The sequence below is a fragment of the Perca flavescens genome, chromosome 5 (genome assembly GCF_004354835.1).
Source record: "Perca flavescens isolate YP-PL-M2 chromosome 5, PFLA_1.0, whole genome shotgun sequence".
Classification (NCBI taxonomy): Eukaryota; Metazoa; Chordata; class Actinopteri; order Perciformes; family Percidae; genus Perca; species Perca flavescens.
In genome coordinates, this window is record NC_041335.1 from 19,565,387 (window position 1) to 19,589,958 (window position 24,572).

At 38.3% G+C, this 24,572-nt stretch overlaps 1 protein-coding gene across 1 annotated transcript in view; it reads right to left on the bottom strand.

Annotated features, from left to right (window-relative positions):
• Window positions 1–24,572, bottom strand: part of LOC114555991 (PDZ and LIM domain protein 5) — a 59,392-nt gene that overhangs the window by 31,190 nt on the left and 3,630 nt on the right. Inside the window, 1 exon segment of the mRNA XM_075447426.1 lies at window positions 13,361–13,512. Coding sequence (XP_075303541.1) covers window positions 13,361–13,512 — 152 coding nt within the window.

Here is a 24,572-nt window from a genome sequence, read left to right on the forward strand (position 1 = left end):
AGTCCAACAAACACTTTAAATTCAATAAATCAATAGAATATTTGAAAAATCGACTTGATTTGTTCCTGATGTTTGTCAAAAATAATTCAAATTAACCCTTTTTTCATTCTTCTCCCTTCTCTTTTTGCATTCCTTCTCTGTATCTTTAACTAGCACTAAATAGATAATAAAATATAGTGCAGAAGGTCCAAAATGATACTGTGACTTGGTTTGTGTGTCTGTGCATCACCCACGAGTGCAATGAGATCAAACATGATTCAGAGAAGGGGGTGGGGGGCCTTAGCGGCTTGGTGATTTATGGACAGGCACAACTGTGCCCAGGGTCATAAACGTAAAACATGGCTTTAACTTTGTTTTTTTTGTCTTTTTCTATTTAAGTCCATCTCTATACCTTTCCATCCTTTTCTGTTGTGGTTTAATCATCTCCTCCTTCTACTTACTCTTTCCTGCCATTCATGCCTCTTTTTTTTTCTTTCCTGAGAATGAGGTCACTGTTCTTTAAACAAAAGTGATAATGATTATGAAAACAAAGTCCTCTAAAATATATTCCGTCGTCATTCCTGAAGGTGGGACACACTCTGAGTCTATTTTTTTCTTTTTCTCTGCCTTATTAGGAAGAAGTGGAAAGAGTGGGCTGGTTTGGTACAGTTTTTTTGTTGTAATTTCCCCTTAAACTGAAGCAGACAGACCAACGTGACCGGGAGAGAATGCCAAGGCACCACGTAAAAGCAGAGTGATTGGCAGGATTATTGCCACGCGTGGTTCAGCTTTTGAGTGTCAACAGTGTGTACTGTATGTATGTAGTGTAGGGGTATAGTAGTAGAGGTAGTCAGTGTCAGTGTAGGTATGCATTTATGTAGAACTGGCCTTTAAATAGATCTGGAAGCTGAGTCTGTCTGTCTTTATCAGTCCTCACACTAGGCAAGAACATAGGAAACAGGGGTCACCCACGGATCATACACACTATAGGTCTGTTTAGTGTGTGTTTAGTGTGTATATGTGCGTGCGTGTGCGTGAGTGTGTGTGTGTATTAACGCCTTGCCCATGTATCTGTGTGTGTATGTGTGATTCTACCCATTCCTTATCCACAACCTCCCACCACTATCTCCACAGAGGCCTTGACAGGCCTTTTAGCAGAGTATGACATCATATGAGATCCTTAAAGAAGCTTTGATGCCGACCAGACCACATATGTGTGTAAGGAAAACTAGAGTGGTGTTACTGCAAAAACATTAGTCAAATAAATCAGCTTTGGGAACATTGGAAGTATGTTTGAACGATCGTAATTGTGGACAGAAAAAAAAACATTCCATTGTTGAATTTCTGCAATTGTTTCAACGATTGTGTTTCCATCAGTTTTTCTCATTCAAGACAAGCTAACACTACACCCCATGTAGACCGTGTTAGAAATAATGTGTTGTGTTTTTATATATTTGCTGTGCTGTTCTTGTTTCTTTATCCTCTGCCATAGATCAATATGGCTAGACAAAAAGCCTGAGGGTACGGGTCCACACACTCACGCTAGCTGCTTGCTGTCTGTTTATCTGATGAAAAACAAAAGTTTGTGCTCAAGACTTGACCTGAACCTCACATCCAGGTCAATATCTCTTACTGTATAGTAGGTTTTAATGGCTATTTGATGGCTACTGTGGTAGTCTAATGTGTACATAAAGACACATTTTATAACATTTTCGGATTCCAAATCTGCGAAAAACTATTGATTTTAGCTGGAGATTTGATAATTACACAGAATGTCCTTTTTTGAATAAAAATGAACGGACAGAAAATGCCTTAAGATGCAACACAGCCACTGTGTTTCCTGTGGAAGCATAGCAACAAATAAGCACATTTTATGGTAGCTCAATTTCTAACAAAAACACACAGCAGGGGACCAGTACCCTAGGAGTTCTTAAAAGCAGACCATGAGAGGAAACAGGCACATTAAGTTAAACCCCACCAGGGCAGGAGAAAGGAGGCAATGTCTCCAACAGCCTGAAGGTCAACAGTACTGCATCATAACCCCAACAGAGCACAGGAGCAGGGGGAGTAGCACTTCTATAACTAATGCTCCACAGGAAGAGGAGGAAGGACCAACTGCACCTCAGTCTTGACTAAATAAAAGTTATAAACAAAAATAATTAGATGAAAATAGATTACGTATGAGAATACAAGTGTAAAAATCGAAATACCAGGCACAGGAACTGAAATATAGCTGCTATACATATTTTACTGATGTCCATTGGTAAACAGAAGGGTGGAGAAGATATATACCTGAGACAAAAAGCTGTAAATTCTTATACAATGTATGGACATTTTTACGATAACAAAAAAAGAAGAGTTACTGCTGAAATGCATGCATCCAGTGCAACAGCAAATTTCTTTTATCATTTAAGGTACTAAAACAGATGAGCAGTCTCTGTACTTTTAAAGCATGTAATTCTTCTTAGATGTTTTCCAAAGATCCAACATTACATTCATGCAAATATATATCTATCTATTTCTGTGAAACAGTAATGTTTGGTTTAATGGTAGTGTCTAAGTGTCTAAGTAAGTTAGTCTGAGTGGCTGCACTGTCTCTGCGCAGTAAAATAAGTATATGAGAGGACTGGAGTCTTGTGTTGTCTTTTAAAATCTAACATTTCTTTTTTTTTACATTTTTTCAGTCATTGTTAATGACTCTTGACCTGGTAATCCCATAATGCCAACTGCCATACTGCTGTGAACACTTCACAGCAACTCTTTAAAAGTTAAAGTGCTCATATTATGCTTTTTGGCATTTTCCCTTTCCTTTATTGTGTTATATATCTTTTTGTGAAAAAGCCCAAAGTCCACCCCAAAGGGACTTACCATCTCCAACAGAAAACACTGTTCACAAACTGCTCCAAACAGCTTTGTTGTAGTCCAGCCTTTACTTCCATGACAAAGGTGCGTCACTTTGTAACACACGTTATAATGCTCGCCTAGCTGCATGGCACGACCTCATGCTCGGCAACTGACTAGCTAGCAGTACTTACTGCGCATGTGCGACTCCCAACAAAGATGGTACAGAAGTGAGATGCCTCACTCTGTAGCTAAAACAGAGAGCTCAACACACAGGGTGAAAAGAGGAGCTGTATGGCTAGCTATATGGTGTTTTCTGAAAATTAAACCACATAAACCTATTCTGGTACAACCTCTAAATACAATTATGAACCTGAAAATGAGTATAATATGAGCACTTTAAGTGTGGCCAGCCTATTTGTGAAAGACGTACCAGACATTTCCACACTGCAACCACACATATACAGTATAGAAATCACTAAACTGAGCTTTCCTTCTCACTGCAGTTGATTAAAAATCTTGACTAGAACTATACAACCGGAGGAGTGGAGAAACACCAGGCTAATCCCCAGAGCAAATCTGGGTTCATCAAAGCCATGTCAGTGCTGTCAGAGTTATTTAACGTACAACCTCTACTATGTTTCAGGTTAAACCCAACACAACCAAAGTACTGGTGTGATTTCATGAGACTCATATGAAGATTGCATTGTTTCAAGTGTGGGCCCTGGACAGAGGGAGTTAAGGAATCTCTTCCTTGAAGGCAAATTCAGTACGTACATGCTGGGCCTCCATAAGGGAAACCAGTAGTACAGGGGGGCCCAAACTGAATGAGGACATCAATATGATTCTAGGGGACCCCAAATGGGATGAATTAAAGCACAGATACAAGATTAATGAGCCTTTAGTGCTGTGGTTTTGGAAGATCTACAACACTTAACCATGGTCTCAAATTATGTATTTATGCAATTACTACATCATCAATGTGTGTATTCAACAGAACAATAAACTGTAGAATAATGAAGGGTACACCTGAAATGTGCATTTAATGTGAGAGAAAGCAAGTTTTATTTTTTGCTGTCTACTTTATAGCTTCTAGTTTTCTCTGCAACAGTGCACAGTTATTTTTTTAAGGGTGTAGAAACAGAAACAACGCAGTACATCAAACAGAAGAAAGACAGACTAAAGAGACAGCACTCCAGCTGGGTCTAGCACTCAGGGCTCAGACAGCCTGCCCATCAAAATGATCCGCAGCTGGACCAGGAAGTGTTTTCCAAATTCAACATCTGGCCTTAGGTCTGCTGAGAGGGTTCTGGATATTGATGTGCGTCAGAATCACTCAGAGGATTCACTCATAGAGATGCAAGATTTACTGGCTTATTTTGTTTCCCCCAATGTTTTTTCATCTTATTTTTGATTCTCGGTTCAGTGTCCAACTTTCTGTTTCTGTTTACCTGGCCCAACGCACACACACAAGGGCCCTCTGAGTGACGCTAAGAGTCATGAACTTAGGTGACAGAGATGTCAGTTATATGACAGTGATCATAAAATGATCCTGGCTCTGACATTGAACAAATGCCTGAAGTTATGGAATTCATTCAGCTTCTTTTTCCCTCACTATAAAACCATAGTATTTTCAACAGATGAGCCTGAAGAGGATAATGGTGGAAAAAAAAATCAGGGAAGGATGAGTGCACGAGGTACACACTAGAACACTTGCATCAGTATGTACATGTGTGCATCATATATATCCACAATATACATATATTATGTTATAAACATACAGTATGTTGTGCTTTTTAGGATTACACTCTCTGCCTGAGTTGAACATGGTGTCATCTGGTTATGTAAATCAATCAGGGAAAAAGCAAATACATAATGAGTCCTTTGGCTGAAATGAAATTTATCCCAGCCAATCTGAACTGATAACAAAGTAGACTTAAAGTTCAATGTGAGAACTACAAGAGAAGACGGTATATTGTGTGTATTGTGTTTTAAAACATGTTGATTACAATTTATGATAGAGTCATTCGTAACTATAATTAGACGTTTATTTTATTTGGAACAAAACTGCTGAGTGTACAGTTTATGTTCTGACTGTGTCTTATACCCTGAAAGTAATTTATAGTAATTACTCAGCGCTTAAGAAATGTAGCTTTGAATCAGTACAGATGAGTCTTTGCACTGTTCCTGTGGCCCGTTTGGGTATCATTCAACAATGCTGGCTGGCTTAAAGATGAGTGCGCTTGGCTTACACTAAGATATATTTGGCAAATAGCAGAGAGGAATAAAAAAAAAAAAATCAGAGACAGATGAGCTAAACACAGTGTTCTTGGCCTCAGAATATCTGTGGGCTACCTTCACAGACCCCTAATGTTCTTGGGATTTGTATTTTCTTTGGCGAAAACAGACTAGCAAGAGACAGGCAGAGACAGGTGTGTGTAGCTGTAGCTGCATTCTCTTGGTATTAGGATATTACTGGCGAATACTAAAAGCCTAGCCAAAGATGACAGCCATCAGTTTTAGATGATCTTTAGCAAATACTACAGACCAGTGAAATATAGAGACAGGTGAGCCCAGTTTAGCCCTCTTGGCTTTGGAACATCTTTGGCAAATATCAGAGGCAAGTGAGTAACAATGGCAGCTGCACAGGGTGTCTATGAGTAAAAGATTTCTGCAGCTACAGTACAAGTCTCACAAGTTCCAACTAATCAAGCCAATACTATACTTGTTATCTACCACATTTTGACTAGTTTTATTAAGCTTTTTTTAGATTGAAAGTACTATGAACAGCATTAACCACCCCACGTAGATTAGTGCTTGAGTTTAGATATAAATTCTCCTTGGCCTCTTGACATTATCGCCAGTGTAAATGGCAGTATTAGAAAAGCCAGGGCCAACAAAGTGAGAATGTGGGGATATATAAAAATACAGACCAGGGGCTATCTTGTTAGAGTAGGGGTTATTAATGTTTTAATATCACACTTTTTTCTCCACTGTAGTGTAATATTTTTTTCTGTTCTACACCTATATGTGCCCCTTCATAGAAAGTTGCCCTTTTTTGCTCTGAAACACTTGGGCAGGCCAAATGTTTGAAGTGTAGTTGCATTAACCCAGGTATTTTTGTAAAAGCATGGTCTTTCCAGTCTTTTGTAAACAGGGAATCCAATTATCCCTCTTCTTCAAAGCCAAGCTCGTTCAAACACGCTGTTCTTGTTACTTACGGGTCAGTTTAAAATAAACAGCATGCCATCCATTCTGGGTTTCATTTCAAAGTGTAAGCTAAAAACAGGCAATAGATCAATTGATTAAAGTATATGTGTTGCCTACAAACATGTAACTGACACATATGTCAAAAGACCAATTAGTTAACACTTTACTTGAAGGTATTGACATAATTGTGACATGACACTGTCATAACTATGACATGACACTGTCATGAATGTGTCATAAACGTTATAAACAAGTCATAAACGTTTGACTTCTGTCATTAAGTGTCATTCGGTTTTTGTCATGACAAGTTGATATTGTTTGGATTGTCTTGATTATGACAACTTGACATTAATCAAAGTGACATTACCAGAAGTTGTCTTGGTCATGACAAGTTGACATCAAATTTGTTTGGGATGTCTTTGTAATTACAACTTGACATTAAGCAGGATGACATTACCAGAGGATGGCTTTTCATGACAACTTGACATAATGTCATCCTGTTTAATGTAAATTTGTCTTAATAAGGACACTCCAAAGAAATATAATGTCAAGTTGTCATGACAAATACATCTTCTGGATTACTGCAGTTTTAAGTGATGCAAACAAAGCGTTTTGCAATGTATGTAGGAAGGAGTTTGGTATTTCACATGGGTGGGTGGGTGTGCATGTGGCGGGGGGTTCAGACGTCAGGCTGCATTCTAGCAGCAAACTACATATAACTAACAGCACAACTGTACAGACCAACACTTTGGTCTCATCCTTCTTTAAGCAGGAGGATGACTCCATGTATAATAAAATAGCTGCTGCTGAGCTGATTTTTTATTTGTATTTTCGGGTTTACATGACAGAATTCCTGAATAAAAATAATAAATCATTTTGGTGCAGAGTTTTGAAATTCATGTTACCAGCATAAACACGCACAACTCCAGGGATCTTGTTGTCTCTATTCAGAGACCGCAATGTATACAAAATGAAAACTTATATCCCAACCCTACATAAACTTCCCTCACCCAACCCCTTGCCCAAGCACCCAGAGCCTTCCAGACTCAAAATAACTCCTGCAGCTGCCATGGGATGTGTGTGTGTGTGTGTGTGTGTGTGTGTGTGTGCGTGCGTGTGCATGACTTCGTTTGGCACATTAAATTGTATAATACCTCGTGAAAAATATTCAGTTCCTCAGATTCAATTTGCATGTGAATAGGGAGAGCTAATGAATGTGTGTGCAAGATACAAAGTGCTGAGGTGACCTAAACTTCCTTGCTGACTGATGTGTGTGTTTGTGCATGTGAAGGGGAGGGGTCTGTAAATCAGTGTTGCCGCAGCAAAACAACAACACCCCAGTGGTGCAATTTGCAATTCAGCGTTACCGCACATGCAGAAGAGATCTAAAACCTGATTGTGTTCATTATGATTTAAAAGGGCCTGTCCTTCTGGCTTTCTGCATGAGCACATACAACTCCACTATTATGAATTAGATTCTTAGTCACAAAGAACAGGCTTGTCAAACACTGTAATTATTCTGTTTGAGGTCCTTTCAACAGGGTGAGATCTATGCTCTGAAAAAAGAAGTGGGACCAATTAACTGAGCACAACACAAAAGCTGCTTCAAAACCTTTCTTCTTTGCGTAATTGCGTAAATTTCTTTAAATCATGCATTCATTTTCATTCTTCTGTGATATGCCTGCTTATATTTGGGTGAGTGGATCAGGTCAACTGCATTTCAGTTTGTACTATTAAATTCCCTCAAACACATCAAGATCTTGAGATTGTGCCACCACTGGTGAAAAACACACATGCACACCGGCCCATTAAATAGTGAAATGAAAAAAAAGACTTTACTGTTGGGAATAAAGCATTTCATCAGACACTGGCAGCTGAAATGCATAGCAGTGAAATACAAAGGTGGTTTTGTTGAGGCATGGGATGATTGGTTGAAATGAATAGCTTAATTCTTACTGGTGTGCCTCGAAAGAAAATAATGCCATTGCTGAAACTTTGTGATTGCACTATACGTGAAGTCATCAGCAGGAAACTTGTGTTTGTAATTCCTCAACTTCTAAATATTAGACCCTGCTCTGTTCTCTTAGCTTTCACATCAAACCCATAAACTTCAGTTCTAATCATTTTCTTCCATTTCATCTCCAATGTCAGCTTCGCACTCTCCCTTCTTTGTCCCTTTTCCCTTTCCTGTCTTCTCTCTCTACTTCCTTCTTCCTTGTAAACCTTCTCTCTGCCAATCTTTCAGCTCCTTTCATCCACAACCCTTATCAGTTTCCTTCCACATAACCTATTTTATTCCTCTGACCTCACCCTGCTCTGTTGACATCTCCCTGACAAACTCCTCCTTGTAATTACATCAATAGACTACTTATTTGTTTGTATTTGTCTGAATTATGGTTGTGGAAGGTACTGCAATACTGTGTGGCTGCTGTGCGAATCAGTGGGAGTTGGTCGGGGTGACTATTGGGAGTAGGACTCCAGAGACTGGGGATCTGAGTATGTTTGGATAATGTTAAGAAAAGATGGTTACTGTAGCTTAGGTTAAATGTTAATAAAATGAGTGCCTAAACATGCCAATTAATGAATGAATGAATTATGCTTTAGTTGGTAGGACCAGATATTGTAGAAAATCTGAAAATGCTTTCAACATTTTGCAACGTTGCAGATATTTCAATAATGGTTCTTTATTTTGTTAATGAAAAACATATTTGCTGTTGTAGGTAAGTAGCAAAAAACCATTGTCCTCCATATGCTGTTGCTTGCTAGAAAGAGTTCAGCATACTAAAACCTAATCTATGTGTGTGTGTTATAAACACATGTGCTCCACATGTGGTGATATCTCCCTCATAGTAAAACAGGCTGTCTACCTAGCAAGATATTAGTTGTTTTTATAGGTCTCATCAAATGAAATTCCTTTTGACGATGAAGATAAAAATGGAAAACTGATTCATTGACAAAAGAAATTCCCAGAAACTCAACTGCATTTTCTCCACAGCTGTGCACAACGAATCATAGTAAAACTTTATGGATATCTATGAATCTAAACACAGAGAAGTGATGTTTTAACATTCTCGCCTGTTGCCATCGAGCACGGTGATCCACCGTTTACATAAACTGCAGATGTCAACCAAGCTGATCCGAAACTGTCGGCCTTTGAGAATCCATCGCCAACCCTGTTTATGTGTCTCTCTTTTATCTCTTTGCCATACAGTCATTTTCATTTGCCTAACTTTACTTCTTTTAGCTTTTTCCATCTTGCCCATTTCTGCTTATTTCAGTATTTAAACACTGTTTAACAGATAGTTGTGAAAGCTCCAAAGGTCATGAACTTTTGAAAGTTAGTGTTTTGAGAGCTATTATTACCGTAACAATACAGAGTGCATTCCTAGACAGAAGAAAAACTCAGGCAACAATTGCAATGTCAAGTAAAACAACAAACACTTCAGATCCGTATGTCACCATTTATTCTCTACTGCTATTCCAGTTACACAGGGAATGTATCTAAATTAATCTGAGAAAAACTGCCTTCAATGCAACTTATTGTACATATGCTGTAAATAAAAATAGGCTGATAGGCTTAAACAGTTAACTGGATCATTGTATGTGATAGATCTTTGAAAGAATACAGAAACTCTCCCTCGGTCACGCTGTGATAAAGCAACAGACTTACAGCCATGTAATTCAATTTACACACTGCATTGCCAGACATCAGCTGCTATAGTAGAATGTAGTTCAGCCCTATATGCTGAGATGTAGCAGTGAAACTCATGCTAATCATGAATATTTTGTCTTTCCAGTACTAATCCTGAAACAAACTAAGTGAGATGGACCCTATTAAAAAAAAAAGTAATCTTTGTAAGTTAACAAAATTCAATAAAACAATAAAAGAAGGATCATTCCTGGATGAAAGACACTGATAAAACACCCTTTGATGATGTAAGAGAGATCTGCTTTTCAAGTACAACACCTGTGTGATGTAAAAAACCTGCTGTTGTAACAGGAAAACCATGATAGGGTGTCTGCCAAAACCTACATCAAGAGTTTGTAAAATGAGTCACAGAAAATCAAAGACATGTTTAATCTGCTCATCAAAGTTTTTGATTTTTTTTGGGGGGGGTTTTAGATTTTGTTATAGATCAGCTAAAATGGAAAGCTCTGAGCTGGAATAAATGTAACAACAAACTTACACTAAAGCAAGCGGCGCTGAAATGCAGGTAACAGGTGCCAAAACTACATCAGTGGAATATGTTTTCCACTGAAATAAAGAAAGTCTCACAGACAGCTAATTGAATGTTGGTGTGTGATGATTAAACTGGTAACAATGGTATTTGCATTCATGCATTTATCTAGCTTTACTTTTCAGGTAATAAATCCAAGTTCCAGTCAGTGACAGGATAATTTGGCCCTCTAAATTATTAGTTATTTGGCCCTCCAAATGCATTGTCATCCATCCAAATTCAGCTTTCTATCAGTTTACATTCTTCTTGCAGAAACCATTTTCTTCTACAGCTTTTCCTTGTCTTATCTACACATCTGCTGTCCATCTCTTTCCCCCATCACTCGTTTATTTGGAAAAGGAATAACAACCTGTCTCCTTTTAAAATACACACATACAGACGCCACATGCATTGTTAACATTTCTCTGTATCTTCTCACTGTTATAATTCCTGTTGCTATCTGACCCAGTGACAAACCCAATCAAAATTTGCAGGGAGAAAGGAAAAATGAAAAGAGAAGTGAACGACACCTATAAAAACTAACAGAAACAAGAGACCAGATTGGTTCTTTCCATTACGCATGTAAACCCATTAAAGTCCAGATGTTGACCTAGGCATGACACTTTTTGGATATACAGTATGTCTAACTCACAGCGCCAAAGAATGCCAAGCAACAAACAGAAAGAAACATTGAAACTCTGATCTTATTTGTTATTGTAAATTGGGTCTGGAGAAGGCGCACGGATTTCTGTCGATCTCCTGGACTTTAAAGTATTCCAGTAAAGCAGAAGCTGGAGCCAGCTGTCCCCAAAGTGGCTGCCTGGTCAAACAGCCTAAATAAAATAATACTGCCACTTAATGAAACAAGCCGTTCCATGTGTTTCCAATAGGGAATGAATAAGCCCTTCAAGGGCTAATGTCTGCCACAGACACAGAGCAATGCAGAACAGATCATCCTTTAACTGGTCCTCAAAACAAGCGCACCCTTACAAGAGATTTGTTCAGTTACAGTACACTGGCACTTGGCAGCTCCTTTGGAGCCTTAATTAAGTAATTTAAAACAAAAGTCTATGACGGATACAAATCTTGCCCTGGTCGTCACTGCAGTTGAAAATAATTAAGTGTAAAAAGACTAATGAATGTTAAATGGGTTTGGGGAAAACGCTTGAATTTCAGTAAAGAATCCACCTACCAGCATCTCTAAAGCTCAATGAATAATATGTTATATCACATGTGTTTAATCTGTACAAACAATGAAGTGTAAAAACAACAGGTTGCGGTTTTAGGTGAGATTATATGCAAGACTATTTCTGCAGTGAGGTTCTCTAGTGGAGCAGGTTATTTTACCTTTGGACAAAGCTGTTAGCTAGTTTCCAGAAATTATGCTAAACTAAGCTAACCATCTCCTGGCTTTAGCTTCAGAAGAGTGGTTTTAATCCTCTGATCTAATTCTTGCCAAGAAAGTGAATATGCATATTTCCAAAACTGTCGAACTATTCCTTTAAGAGAAGATTATATGGTGTGCCAGTAATAATAATAAATCATATGTTTGGCAGGTTTTAGTTATGTGAGGAGTCTTGCAAAGCACCGAGACCATATCAACCTCTTTCACTATATGCCAAACGTTAGATGCAGCACAGAAATGTTGAATCCATTAGTCGTCTCATCCACATGCTTCAATGCAGCTTTAGAGGGACAAACTATATAAACAGATGCATGTGTGGTAATGTTGCTCCACTATATAAACCATGAGCCAAACTACACTTGCTCTAATCTGTTTAAAACTAATTATCATAAAAGTCAATCAGTAAGAAGCTTTTCATAATGTTTTATCAATATGCTGAGACAGGCTGTACTGTGTGTGAAACAGCTTAAAGGTATTTGACTGCCAGACCAATTGGTTCTATATCTTCCACAGCAATACTTGTTGACCTTCTTCAGAGTCAAAACGTTGGCCATACATCAGAATATGAACTCCCACTTTGAAAAATACATCATCCATTGATGACTTTTAGCCAAGTTTTATTCTAAGACCTGCTTCACTCATCATAAAAAAAAAAAATCATCATGGGTCTCTCTTTCACAGAAAGCCCCACACTGACCTTGAGTTACTACAAGACCTGCGGTATTACCATTTGTGTTCTCTGCTACTCGACCAAAAGCAAACATCTTCGGTCTCTCATCATTTGACAGACATAAATTAGAGGACATGCCCAGTTAACGTCAGATGAGGGGAGTGGTGGCAGAAAGATGAAATGATCATAGGGACGACAGAATGTGAAAACCAGACAGATACAGATGAAGAGAAAAACAACACACATAAATAAAAGAAAACTGAGCATTTTATTACTTCAATTATGTCAATTCTAATTCAATGCATAGAAAAATCCATTCATTCTCTGTATGTACCGTGTACTCGACAACTTTCAGGATCTCAAGTATAGGAGCCTTGAACATCTCACAGTGTTTAAATGAAAACACACACATGCCTACAGGTGCTGCCAAGGAACTGGACAATTCAAACCACATGAGAACCAATATAAACACACACACACACACACACACAGCTCCACTGTACAATAGGATTCCACCAAACACTGAGGAGTAGACCTTGGGGAAGAGGGGGTGGCCCACATGTGTGATGCTCTTGCTGTGATTTCAGTTACTTCTCTTTCCTTCAGGGAATGGGAGATCAGGCAGAACTAATGGTGTTGCTGTGTGTGAGAGCTAAGATTAACTCCTACAAAAACAGTGAACATCTGCCTGTATGCGGGATAGCAGGGGTTCAAAGGGGAAGCACAGACTTTAAATTTGACGCAGAGATGGGTTGTGTTTAAAAAGTGAATGTATGGATCGTGTGTTGTCATAGAGACAAATGGCTTCCCACTCACGTTCACACGTTAAATCATTTTAAAGTGAAGTGGCTTCAGTTTGGTTTCATAACCACCCACCCACCCACCCACACACACACACACACACACACACACACACACACACACACACACACACACACACACACACACACACACACACACACACACACACACACACACACACACACACACACACACACACACACACACACACACACACACACACACACACAGGCTTACTTCTGCAGGGTGAGGCTTAGGTTGCCAGTGCAGCTCTTGATCTTGTTCTGGGCCTCCAGGTGGTTCATGCCCTCTGTGGCGATGCCGTCAATAGACAGAACCATGTCTCCAATACCAATGCCACCTTTAGCCGCCTTCCCACCATCTGTCAGCTGCAGAGACACAAAAACCACAAACAGCTTAAATTATCTACAGTACATAACAAACAGCATCACAGTCAGGATTATTAATCAGGAGGGTGGGAAACATTCACTTTGTATCAGAGGATTTATGGAGCAATTCCATAACAGAAGTATTTGGGCAAAGTTAATGAAAGACCTGGTCCTCTACCACATGATGGTAGGTCTACTGTACATTCACTGATGTGTGTCTAATAGCAGCAGCCTTCATCTCCGAGTTACCTTTGTTTCTTCTTTATGACATGCTGTCATACTGGGCTTACAGCTTGTTAGAGAAAAGAAAAAGGTTCCGGAAACCACAGCATGTAAGAAAAAAAAAAGATTACAGCCATAATGTAATCCTTGTGTCCACATTCTACCCTATTGTATGTAGCTATTTCTTATTAGTATCTTGTTTAATGGAAATCGAGACTAAAAATATATATTTCTTTATTTTTTGAAAATGTATCCGAAAGCTAAATGGCCAAAAATGTTGAAAATTATATTTGATCACAAAGAACACAGCAATAACAAATGTAGGCTAGATTGTTATTCTAAATATTGCCTTCTGTATGTCAAGACCATAGCAATATGGTAGTTGACATGTAGAAAACTGATAATGCAGGAAATTATTTAGAGTTTGGTGTTTGTAACGTGTGCTTCTGTGAGCAAATAAATTAGCTTATCTTGTATTACACTAAAGATCAACTAAAGTGAGTCTAGTCCCAGTAAAAAGCAATTATGTCATTATACTCTGTATAAAATGCAGTTAAAAAGGTGACAAATAGTTAATTAGACAAAGCTACAAGGTGTAGACACATACCAGTTTTATTGGCTTTGAGGAAACAGCAATTACAAGCCAGACATCTCTTTTGCATGCATCATTACATATGCATACCCTCCACTTGTCTCTGGTATTAAGGGTCTCCCATGAATTTTGAGGTATGTTTCAAATATCTGCATCTAAACAAAGTTGTATTGCTTCACTTCCACTCTGGGGAAAGTAATTTGAACCAGATTCAAGCCACACAAAAGAACTGCAGGGCTGGTATTTAATACCAACCCTGCTCAACCCAGTTCAGCATGGCTTCAACATGCACAAATGCTGTACAATTTTGTTCTTGACAGTAATGTTAAATATATAATGGTAATCATGCTCAAGGAAAAACTAACATTTTCCACAGCAATAACTGCTGTTGTAGTCCATCTTATTGTGAGCAATGCTGAACAGATTTTGTAAACAAGTGTTGCGAGGCAACTAATAACTTAACAGGCACACAGATGGGCCTCAGTCCACACCAAAATAAAATTTAATTACTTTTAATGTGTAATTATGTGTTCTATATTTAGCCTATGTGTTGAAACTCGCCCTAGTTCCTTTTTTGGAAAGTTAAAGTGTGTGCTACTGAATCTATGCAGGTGAGATGAATTATTTGAAATGTGTTAAGTAATGGCAATTTTTTTTTAATTACTTTAACTCACAGACACCGTCATCAACAAACAGGACAAAACTGCACATTGTGGCAGCATGTGTCATATAAACCAGAGCCATTCTTATCAGTAGGCTGAGAGAGGACTGTGACAAATTTAGAAAATGTGCGTAGGTTGTTACACACTATATCTCTTGTCTTTTTCCCATGACGCCAAAGAACTGTATCCAGGACCAATGTGAAGGTATCATTAAAACACATTTTCTTTCATTTAATTATTAATATAAATTTTTGTAACTATTTGGATTAGTGTTTGTTATATTAAGATAAAATGGGACTTAGATATTACATATATATATATATATATATATATATATATATATATATATATATATATATATATATATATATATATATATATATATACATATATATATATATATATATATATATATATATATATATATATATATATATATATATATAGATAGATATATATAGATATATATACAGTACAGGCAAAAAGTTTGGACACACCTTCTCATTCAATGTTTCTTTATTTTCATGAGTATTTACATTGTAGATTCTCACTGAAGGCATCAAAACTATGAATGAAGGAATTATGTACTTAACAAAAAAGTGTGAAATAACTGAAAACATGTCTTTTAGATTCTTCAAAGTAGCCACCCTTTGCTGTTTTGATAGCGCTGCAAACCCTTGGTGTTCTCTCAATGAGCTTCATGAGGTAGTCACCTGGTAATGGTTTTCACTTCACAGGTGTGCCTTGTCAGGGTTAATTAGTGGAATTGTTTCCCATATTAATAAAAAAGCAAAAGGTGGCTACTTTGAAGAATCTAAAATATAAGACATGTTTTCAGTTATTTCACACTTTTTTGTTAAGTACATAATTCCATATGTGTTCATTCATAGTTTTGATGCCTTCAGTGAGAATCTACAATGTAAATAGTCATGAAAATAAAAGGAAAAGCATTTGAATGAGAAGGTGTGTCCAAACTTTTGGCCTGTACTATATATATATATATATATATATATATATATATATATATATATATATATATATATATATATATATATATATATATATATAGAAGGCGTGTCCAAACTTTTGGCCTGTACTGTATATATATATATATATATACACAGTGTTGGGGAGTAGGCTAACGGAATACATGTAACGGCGTTACGTATTCAGAATACAAATTATGAAATTAATTTAAATAGTTGGTATTTACAATACAGTTACATTGTTAAAATCCATGGATTACATCACAATACTTATCCGTTTCACGAGTTTATTCACTCTGAATAAATTAAGGCAACTTAATGCATTTTCCAGAAGCACCGATATGAAATAGAAAAAAATAGCTATTTGCGTGATCAGTCACAATGGAGTCGGAACCGGCACGACAGAGCCAGGGCAGCAATAAGTTTCTATCTTGGAAATTCAAAAAGCATTTCACATTAAAGAACGAACAGGGAGAATGAAATACAGCTAACTCTGCAGCCTCTGCTTGCCAGCAACCAACCTCCTTTCAGCTCCAAATTACTCCACCTCCAACCTGAAGAAGCTGCTGTAGTTTTACTGGTCACCTTGCTATTTTAACATTGACGTGCGACTTTACATTCTCCTAGGTGCTGATTTACTAGCTCCAGAGCCGTTTAAAGACTATAGCCCCGTTTGACATGCTAACTAACGTTAGCTAAAATTAGCTTGTTGTGGTAGCTTAGACTGCAGTTCGATTTTTGTAGTAGGCTATGCAGTTCGGGACTACCAATACAATAATCTATCTGCTTGTTCAGGTACACATTCAGCTAGTTGGAATAAAAAGAACACACCATTATAGGCCTGTTTAGTAAGCTGGATGTGATAGCCGCATTCCTACATCTTGAAGTAATCCAAGTATTCAGAATACGTTACTCAGATTGAGTAACGTAACGGAATACGTTACAGATTACATTTGTGGGCATGTATTCTGTATCCTGTAACGAAATACGTTTTGAAAGTATCCTTCCCAACACTGTATATATATTACCATTTCTTAGAGAACAAAAAGACCTTGTAGATGTAATTCTGACCATTCTTGGTCACAGAAGGTCTGAGTGTGTCCAAAGGGGAGTGAGGTCATTAGTTTCTCTTGACACAGTGAAAAAATACCACACAGACCACTTCACTGAACACACACATGCACACAGACCACTTCTGTAGTTCTTCTACCTAAGAAGTGGCTCTTACTCTTATACCCACCATATATCACTTCAAGTGCAGCTATTGAATTTGAAGCTTCTACAAGAACATTTGTTTCTGCTGAATTAGAAACAACAGTCAAGGATGAGAAAGTGTAATGTGGGTTTAGTCGTCTGTGTCTGTTTCCTCAGCCTCTATCTTTGCCCCTCGCTCTCTCTCTCACACACACACACACACACACACACACACACACACACACACACACACACACACACACACACAGGACACAAGACAGACAGACACAGGCAGGGCTAATAAAAGAGGCTCTGCACCCGGATTAGTGTTAAGGCTCTGCGGCCCCAACCTTTTATAGTCATATTAGCCCAACACACGCAACATCACTCACCACCACTCACAACCACAGAGGGCAGGAAGAAGAGAGTAATGAGGGATCGACTTGACAGTGATTACAATTGCATGGATGAAAAAGAAGGGAGAAACAGAGGGAAAGGAAAAAAACAGCTACTGCTGAATCTGTGGGCTCTTTCTTTTCCGTGCATTCTGACTCCTTTCAAGGGGTGTGTTCATGCTAACCACTCTGGCACTGTTATGGACCAAATGCTGACCACAAAATGTTCAATTTTATGTTTTCCCCCAATTAGTGCTCTGTTCCTGCCCCCCACACACACAACCTCTCAGTCTCCACATTCATACAGAAACACTCACCCTAACTCTGCTTCTCTCTGCATCAAAGTAACCTGCATCCTACCAGATAGTTCATCTGATTATGAACAAGAGGCCATACAACAGACAGAGAATGAAAAAGGTTTTAATTTGTGTTAAAAGTATTTAATCTGTATGTTTTCATTCCAAATATGTCTAAAGAATTTTCCATGCTGGCAGGAAACCTGTTTTCAAAGTAAACATTTGTTTTCAATCACTATGATTACAAAGATTTCAGAGCTCAAAGTAGTTTCAAATTTCATATCAAAGAGAGTGCAACAAATCATTGAGAAAATCAGAAACAGAAATTTAAATAATCCATCTATGCAACAAGCCAAGCACTTCAAGTTTCCCAGGGTATTTGATTTATGGCTCTGTTGTTTTGGCCATGACACAAAACAGCAGCTTTAACACTACTCACATATCCACTGGATATGGCTATAGAGTACATGTATGTACGTTCATGCTGTTTTATCAAATGACACTCTCCAACAGCAGCTGAGCTCAGCTCCAAATGTGCAGGGACATCTGTTAAAGGTGCAATATGTAATATATTTACTGTAAATCCACAATATGTCAATAGATATTAAGGAAACATGCTAGAAACTTCCCTTCACCTCAGTCCTCTCAGACTGGGACTTGATGATCTCACAATGTGAATTTACAACGATGGCTAGTGTGGCCATAGAAGCCTGCATTGAAATCCTTAAAAATCCTAAATGTATGAGTAGACACAAAAAGCTCGCTGTTAGGCTCTAAGAAAGATTTTCTACAGCAACAATAGATTAAACGCATAAATTTAATGTGAAAGGTGTACGTAATAAATTTAGTGTTTGTGCCAAATGCATGCTCTTGGGGGAATTGTCTCTGTAAAGTATAGTGTGGTCTAGACCTACTCTATCTGTAAAGTATCCTGAGATAAATATGTTATGACACAATAAATAAGATTCAATTAAAATTGAATAAACAAAGAGACCAGCTCTGATGAACCCATTGTACGCTACCTGCCCAATAGACAGACAAATTCAGCAAAATTTTGCTGGTGATCATAGTGGAGCATCTAGCAATTTAACACCAAGATATATGTCTCAGGAATTTGTAGAGACCAATACAGATCTAACATTCATCAGGTGGTCAGAAACCAACAAGTCATCTACGTAAGTGAAATGACACATAGCTGTGTGATCTGACGCCTCTGTCGCCAGGAAGACGTCATTTGTCTGTGCCTTCCAAAACTGTAACAAATTACACAATTCCTACAGACGATTGAGGGGTATAGTATCATAAAGTTTTTTAGGTGGAATTCTTCTGCTCTTTAGGTGGCCAAAATAAAAATCAATGTTCCTTCATTTTCTACACTACCTTTGTTTAAAAATGCCCTGCCTTATTATATAGTCATGCACAAGTGAAAGGGTCAATATTTGTGTCAACACTTATTCAAAAGAATAAGAAAAACACATGCAGAGCCTTCACAGATGAACTTTTGAACCATTATGCTTCTGCAGCGTCAGTTTTCAACACATATGCTGTCTGGTTTAAGTGCTCTGAAAAAGTAAACTGGTTCCAACACATAGCAATAAAGGTTAGCTGGAGTGCTGAAACATTGTCTGCTTTGAACATACACTGACCAGTTTGAGTGCTTTGAACAATGCCTGCTTTCAGCACAAGGAGTGACGGAGATAATAGGCAGATGGTTCACATCACGCTATGATTGAAACGCTGAAAGCAGGTGACACGAATACCCAAATTGCTCCTTGTAACTCAAACATCCACAAAAGCTGCTTCCATATGCCAGCCTTCAGAAATATTTATTTCACTCAGGCCAGACATCCAATAGGTAATCTTTTAGTGTGATCCTAAATGACAGAAATGTTCCTTTATTAGTATGTATATTTGAATCCCCTGTGTGAACAGAAAATTCAATTTAGGGAAAAATGGCGTAATCTTTTTCTATCACCATCATTTTTTATCAAAAACATCACTGTTTTTTGGCCAGCTCCTCATTTATAACCAGAGTATAGACATTAAAATGAAACGTGTGCAGGAAAATAGCATGACAGTTTCTGTGCTCTGATCTCTTAGCAACAAAGTAAACAGCAAAATAACGCAAAAAAATGTTGTATGAAGAAGCACAGACGGAGTTTGAAGGGTATGAGACAGAGTGGAAGAAATATTATATAGAGGTGAGGGAGATTTATGAAGGAAGTATAAAGACAGATGGAAAAAAAGTTAGAAGAGAGAAAAGGGAAGATTAAGAACGTGCAGGAGACAGAAGCTGGGGCAGACATCACCTTCACCTAGTTGTATGATCCTTCAGAAACACATATTAAACTGTGTTAGGCAAAGGTTCACTCACAATTTACGCTCCTGAATGAGATAAATCATGCAGGTATGTCAGCTGCATCATGGAAATACCTGAAACAGGATCTGGTGTTTATCCGACAAAATCCACTGCTCTTTTTCAATTGTTACAAGAGTCTGATGCTGGCAGACTGATTGCTTCATGGTTAAAAGTCAAGTTTTTGAAAATGATGATCAGATGAAAGAATCTAAAGCCCATTGCATTCCTAATATATAGAATTGTAGAGTACAGCTTACTGCTTGCTAGTCATGCATCTACACTAAAACTTTAAAAGGAACTACACTAGGCCATACATGATACAGCAATATAAAGTAGAGAATGGAAAAAAGAATAGACTCTGGAGGTTCTTTATAGAAGTGGCATCCCTGCAGCTGGGAGTTAGAATCAATATAATGTTAAACAGCAAGTTTGTAAAGGGTCTCTGATAGTGGATCTCTCTAAATAATTGAACATTCCTGTAACAGTATGCATGGTGTGTTTGCATGTGTACCCATTGCATGCAGACCCCTATGCTGGCACGCGCACACACACACACACACACACACACACACACACACACACACACACACACACACACACACACAACATCTAGTCAAGTCACAGCTCTGCATAGATCTACACACATCTAACGAAAGCATCTGAAAATAACAGTTTCTTTCCATACAGCTGTGTGCGCACCGGTGTCTACAGAGGCGTTGGACTGGGGGGAAAAGGGGACTGAGTACCGAAGTACCGAATAGCTGTGGATGCGGAGAGGGGCCCATAGAAAAGGCCTTTCTACAGGGCCCAGAATTTTGTGCTACGTCCCTGGGTGTCTAATAATCGCTGTATGTTAATGCTAAAGACCTTAATATGAAAAGGCTTTATATCGGATTGAGTTCCCAGTGATAGCTCACTGCAGCTACAGCTGCCAAACCCACAAAAACACATTGTACACATTAAACATATTGCGCACAGGATTTAGAATCTGGCCAAGAGATCTGCCATACTTACAAGAAGCCTCCCATTCAAGCAAAATCCAACTCTGATACAAGCCGATAAGCATTGTAAAGATTAAGCTGTTTTCTCCTGATATTAATAGATAGCCTTGTGAGACCGTCCTGATCTCGCGAGCTCCAGTTTTCCACTCGCAGATCAGGTATCTTGAGATAGAGAAAATTTGGAGCCGTTTGCCAAACGACCGACCAATCAGCGCTGGTTTTGAGGCGGGTTTAGGTGTGACACAATAAGAAGCGTCTATCACCAACATAGGTGGTGACAGACAGATGGTTTATCAAATCAGCTAACCAGTATTTTCAGAGAGCGGTAGCCCTTATTCTGTTAGCCGCTTGCTAATGTTTTTTTCTATAGGATCCTTCTTCTGGAATATGGACCAGGAACCTGAAATGGTGCCTTTTATTCGTAAATTCTAGTTACACAAACGGCAAATATCCTTTTCCGACATGTTGCTTGCTTGCTGAGCTAACGAGCTATGCTTTTCATATTAGCCTGTATAAAATATGGATAGCAGTCTCCATGGCGTCACCCATAGGTTTCTGATCACCAAAATGAAGCTCAAGGTGGGCGGCTCCCAGTGGCTCTGGCTGTCGCCATCTTGGCAGTGCTTGACGTCGGCTAATCCAAAAATAGGCAAAGGGGTGAAGCGTGGATGAAGGCGGGCCGAATGAAGCCTATAGTCTATGCTCGCCTCCTGTGACGGCAGCCACCTGTCACTCAAACTCCACAGGGTACCTAAGTATTTCACTCTGTCACAATGTACATGCTGGAAATCATTAGACATGTCATATACTGTATATGAGTATCACGGTATTCAAATAATGAAGGGTGGAAGTTTCCTTTACATGGACAGTTACATGGAAATGAAGTGAGGGGTTATAGTAACAGAGTAACATATGTAACAGAGGGCTATATTGTAAAACTACACACAGGACCAGCATCAACAAATCCATGTGACATTATTTTGCGTTGTAAAAACGAACTGCACTTTGGTAAACTAGAAGCGAACAAGCCAGCATTCACAGCCACTCAATGATGTGATTGTCATGGTGCTGGGGGACTTAGCATTGGCAGGGCTGGTGAACACACATTCAGGAATATGGCCATATTAACACAAGACTGGATTGTTCTTATTTCATATGAGTGCACAGTGTGCGTCATCTGTGGCACAAACGAACAGTGGCTGTAATTAATCCAAAATGGTGGTTTTAGGTTACAGGTTATATCATGTTTAACTTGTTTGTAATATGTTGTAGTTGGATTGCTATAGTTTAAATATTACCATCACTAGTTTTGTCTTTTATTCTGCCAGTAGGCATGAGACTGAACAACATCCAAACAAAGCAGCAAAAGCAAATATCTAAAAGCCATAGAGGAAAGAGGCCAGAGCTGTTTTCTTCTATTGAACTCCCAACTGACACACATTTAAGTTTTATTTCTATTTGTCTTTGTAGTCAACCAATAATGTTATGAATAAATATGATTCCAGGCCAAAATCCTGACAGGAAGGCAGAGGAGACCCTGATGGATTAGCAGCTACTGTGGAAAATACATTTTAGCCACATTAAACAATAGGGTATTCAAGTCTCTTCATTGTGAATTTACTGCAGTGCATATTATGACCAGGCTGTGGTTCTCTGCCAGGGTTATAAACATTTTCAGGCCTCAAATAATTCTGTTCATTCCAGTTACACTAAAGCAGCATCCTTAAAAACATTGCTTTAAGGATTATTCTTTCAGTGTCTTTTATATTTTATTATCATGTCCTTCAATTGATCACTATACTGTAGATAAGTGACTTGATGAAATCCTTGGTAAAGTTAGTTCACTAACATGAATCCCTGAAGCTGCCAACTAGTGTAAGATATTTCAAGTGTGACCCTGTATGAAAAACTATAACGGTTTTTGACAGCTGTATATTTTCATTTTGGCATGGTTCCTGTATTGACATGTGAGACACTTATAGGGCTTTTTACGATGGATTAGTAAATCCATTACCGGTGAAGACAGAAATGTCTTAGTGAGGTCACCAGTACTGTAGGACCAGATAACTGTCAACATGCAATATGGATATGAATATTTGTGACATCACAAAAAGCCATAACAGCTGAACGGCAAATATTGAAATGCAACTTCAAATATAACAAATGTTCAGGAGTTTAAGATTAATTCTCGTGCTGCTGTGAACGCATAAAGCTCCAGTCTGTTACATTGTCCAAATATAACAAGTCTGTGCCAACAAGCACACACTTCAGCACTGACAGATAGATTTGTGGGAGAGGAAATGATAAATTGTTGATTCTGGCTATGGGACTCATTTCACTAAAATAGATACTCAGAGGGAAGCCTGGGATTAAGATAGATTAAAGTATTATTAAAGTCATACAGAGGAGCTGTCAACTGACTCTGTCAGTCTGGTATGAAAAGGCACAAAGTTCACAGCATCTCAAGATTGGGACCTGAACAGTGATACAGTGTCAGTGTAGGAGAACTTTAAGAGGAGGAGAAAGAGACAGGGAGGCAGAAAGGCAGAGAGAAAAGAGAGACTAAACAGTCTTTTAAATAGACCCACCACTGTGGTCAGTTGTTATCGCCTGTTGAAGCATCTCTGGGGAGGCAGGAGGTGACCATTGCTGATGCAGTTCCAGGAATTGCATTCTTCCATGAAAAGGTTTTAATATAGATTAGCTGTCATAAATCCTCTTGCTGTAGTCAAAGCATAAACTTAATCACTTGTGATTAACAATTCTTCGAAACCAGTTTTTAATCTTTACAGACATTCCTATGTATAACTCTAGAGGAAGGATTTAGCCAGTGATGACATACAGATGCATTCTCATGAATGTGTTTATAAAAATGTATTACTGTTATCTACATATACTGTACATTTATTTGATTAAAACAACATTAAAGAGGAGAGATAAATAAATTCTTAACCTTAAATAATGTCAAATCCAAATGACCTATCCTAGCATAATGTTACAGTTTGTGCTTGGAGTCTCTGAAATATCCAAGATACACTCTGGTCAACATTCAGCCTACACACAGAAGCTCTTAAAACATGGGTACAGATCCGAGACCAGTCTGTCTCATGAGGGGGTGTGGTCATGTGGAGCTGACCTGTGAAGTGATGCATCTATTTTCAGAAGCTTAATGCACATGCTCCCCTGGGCTGCCTTCCCTTAAATTATTTTTGCAGTGGATCCTGTAAGTGGGCTGCCCTCAGAAATGTTTAAATATTGATTCACAGTGTAAATTTAACTGAGAATAGAGGGCAGCTATTTTCTGTCTCTAAACATGAGAGACCTTGTTCTTGAAAATTCTTTGATCCGTAAAA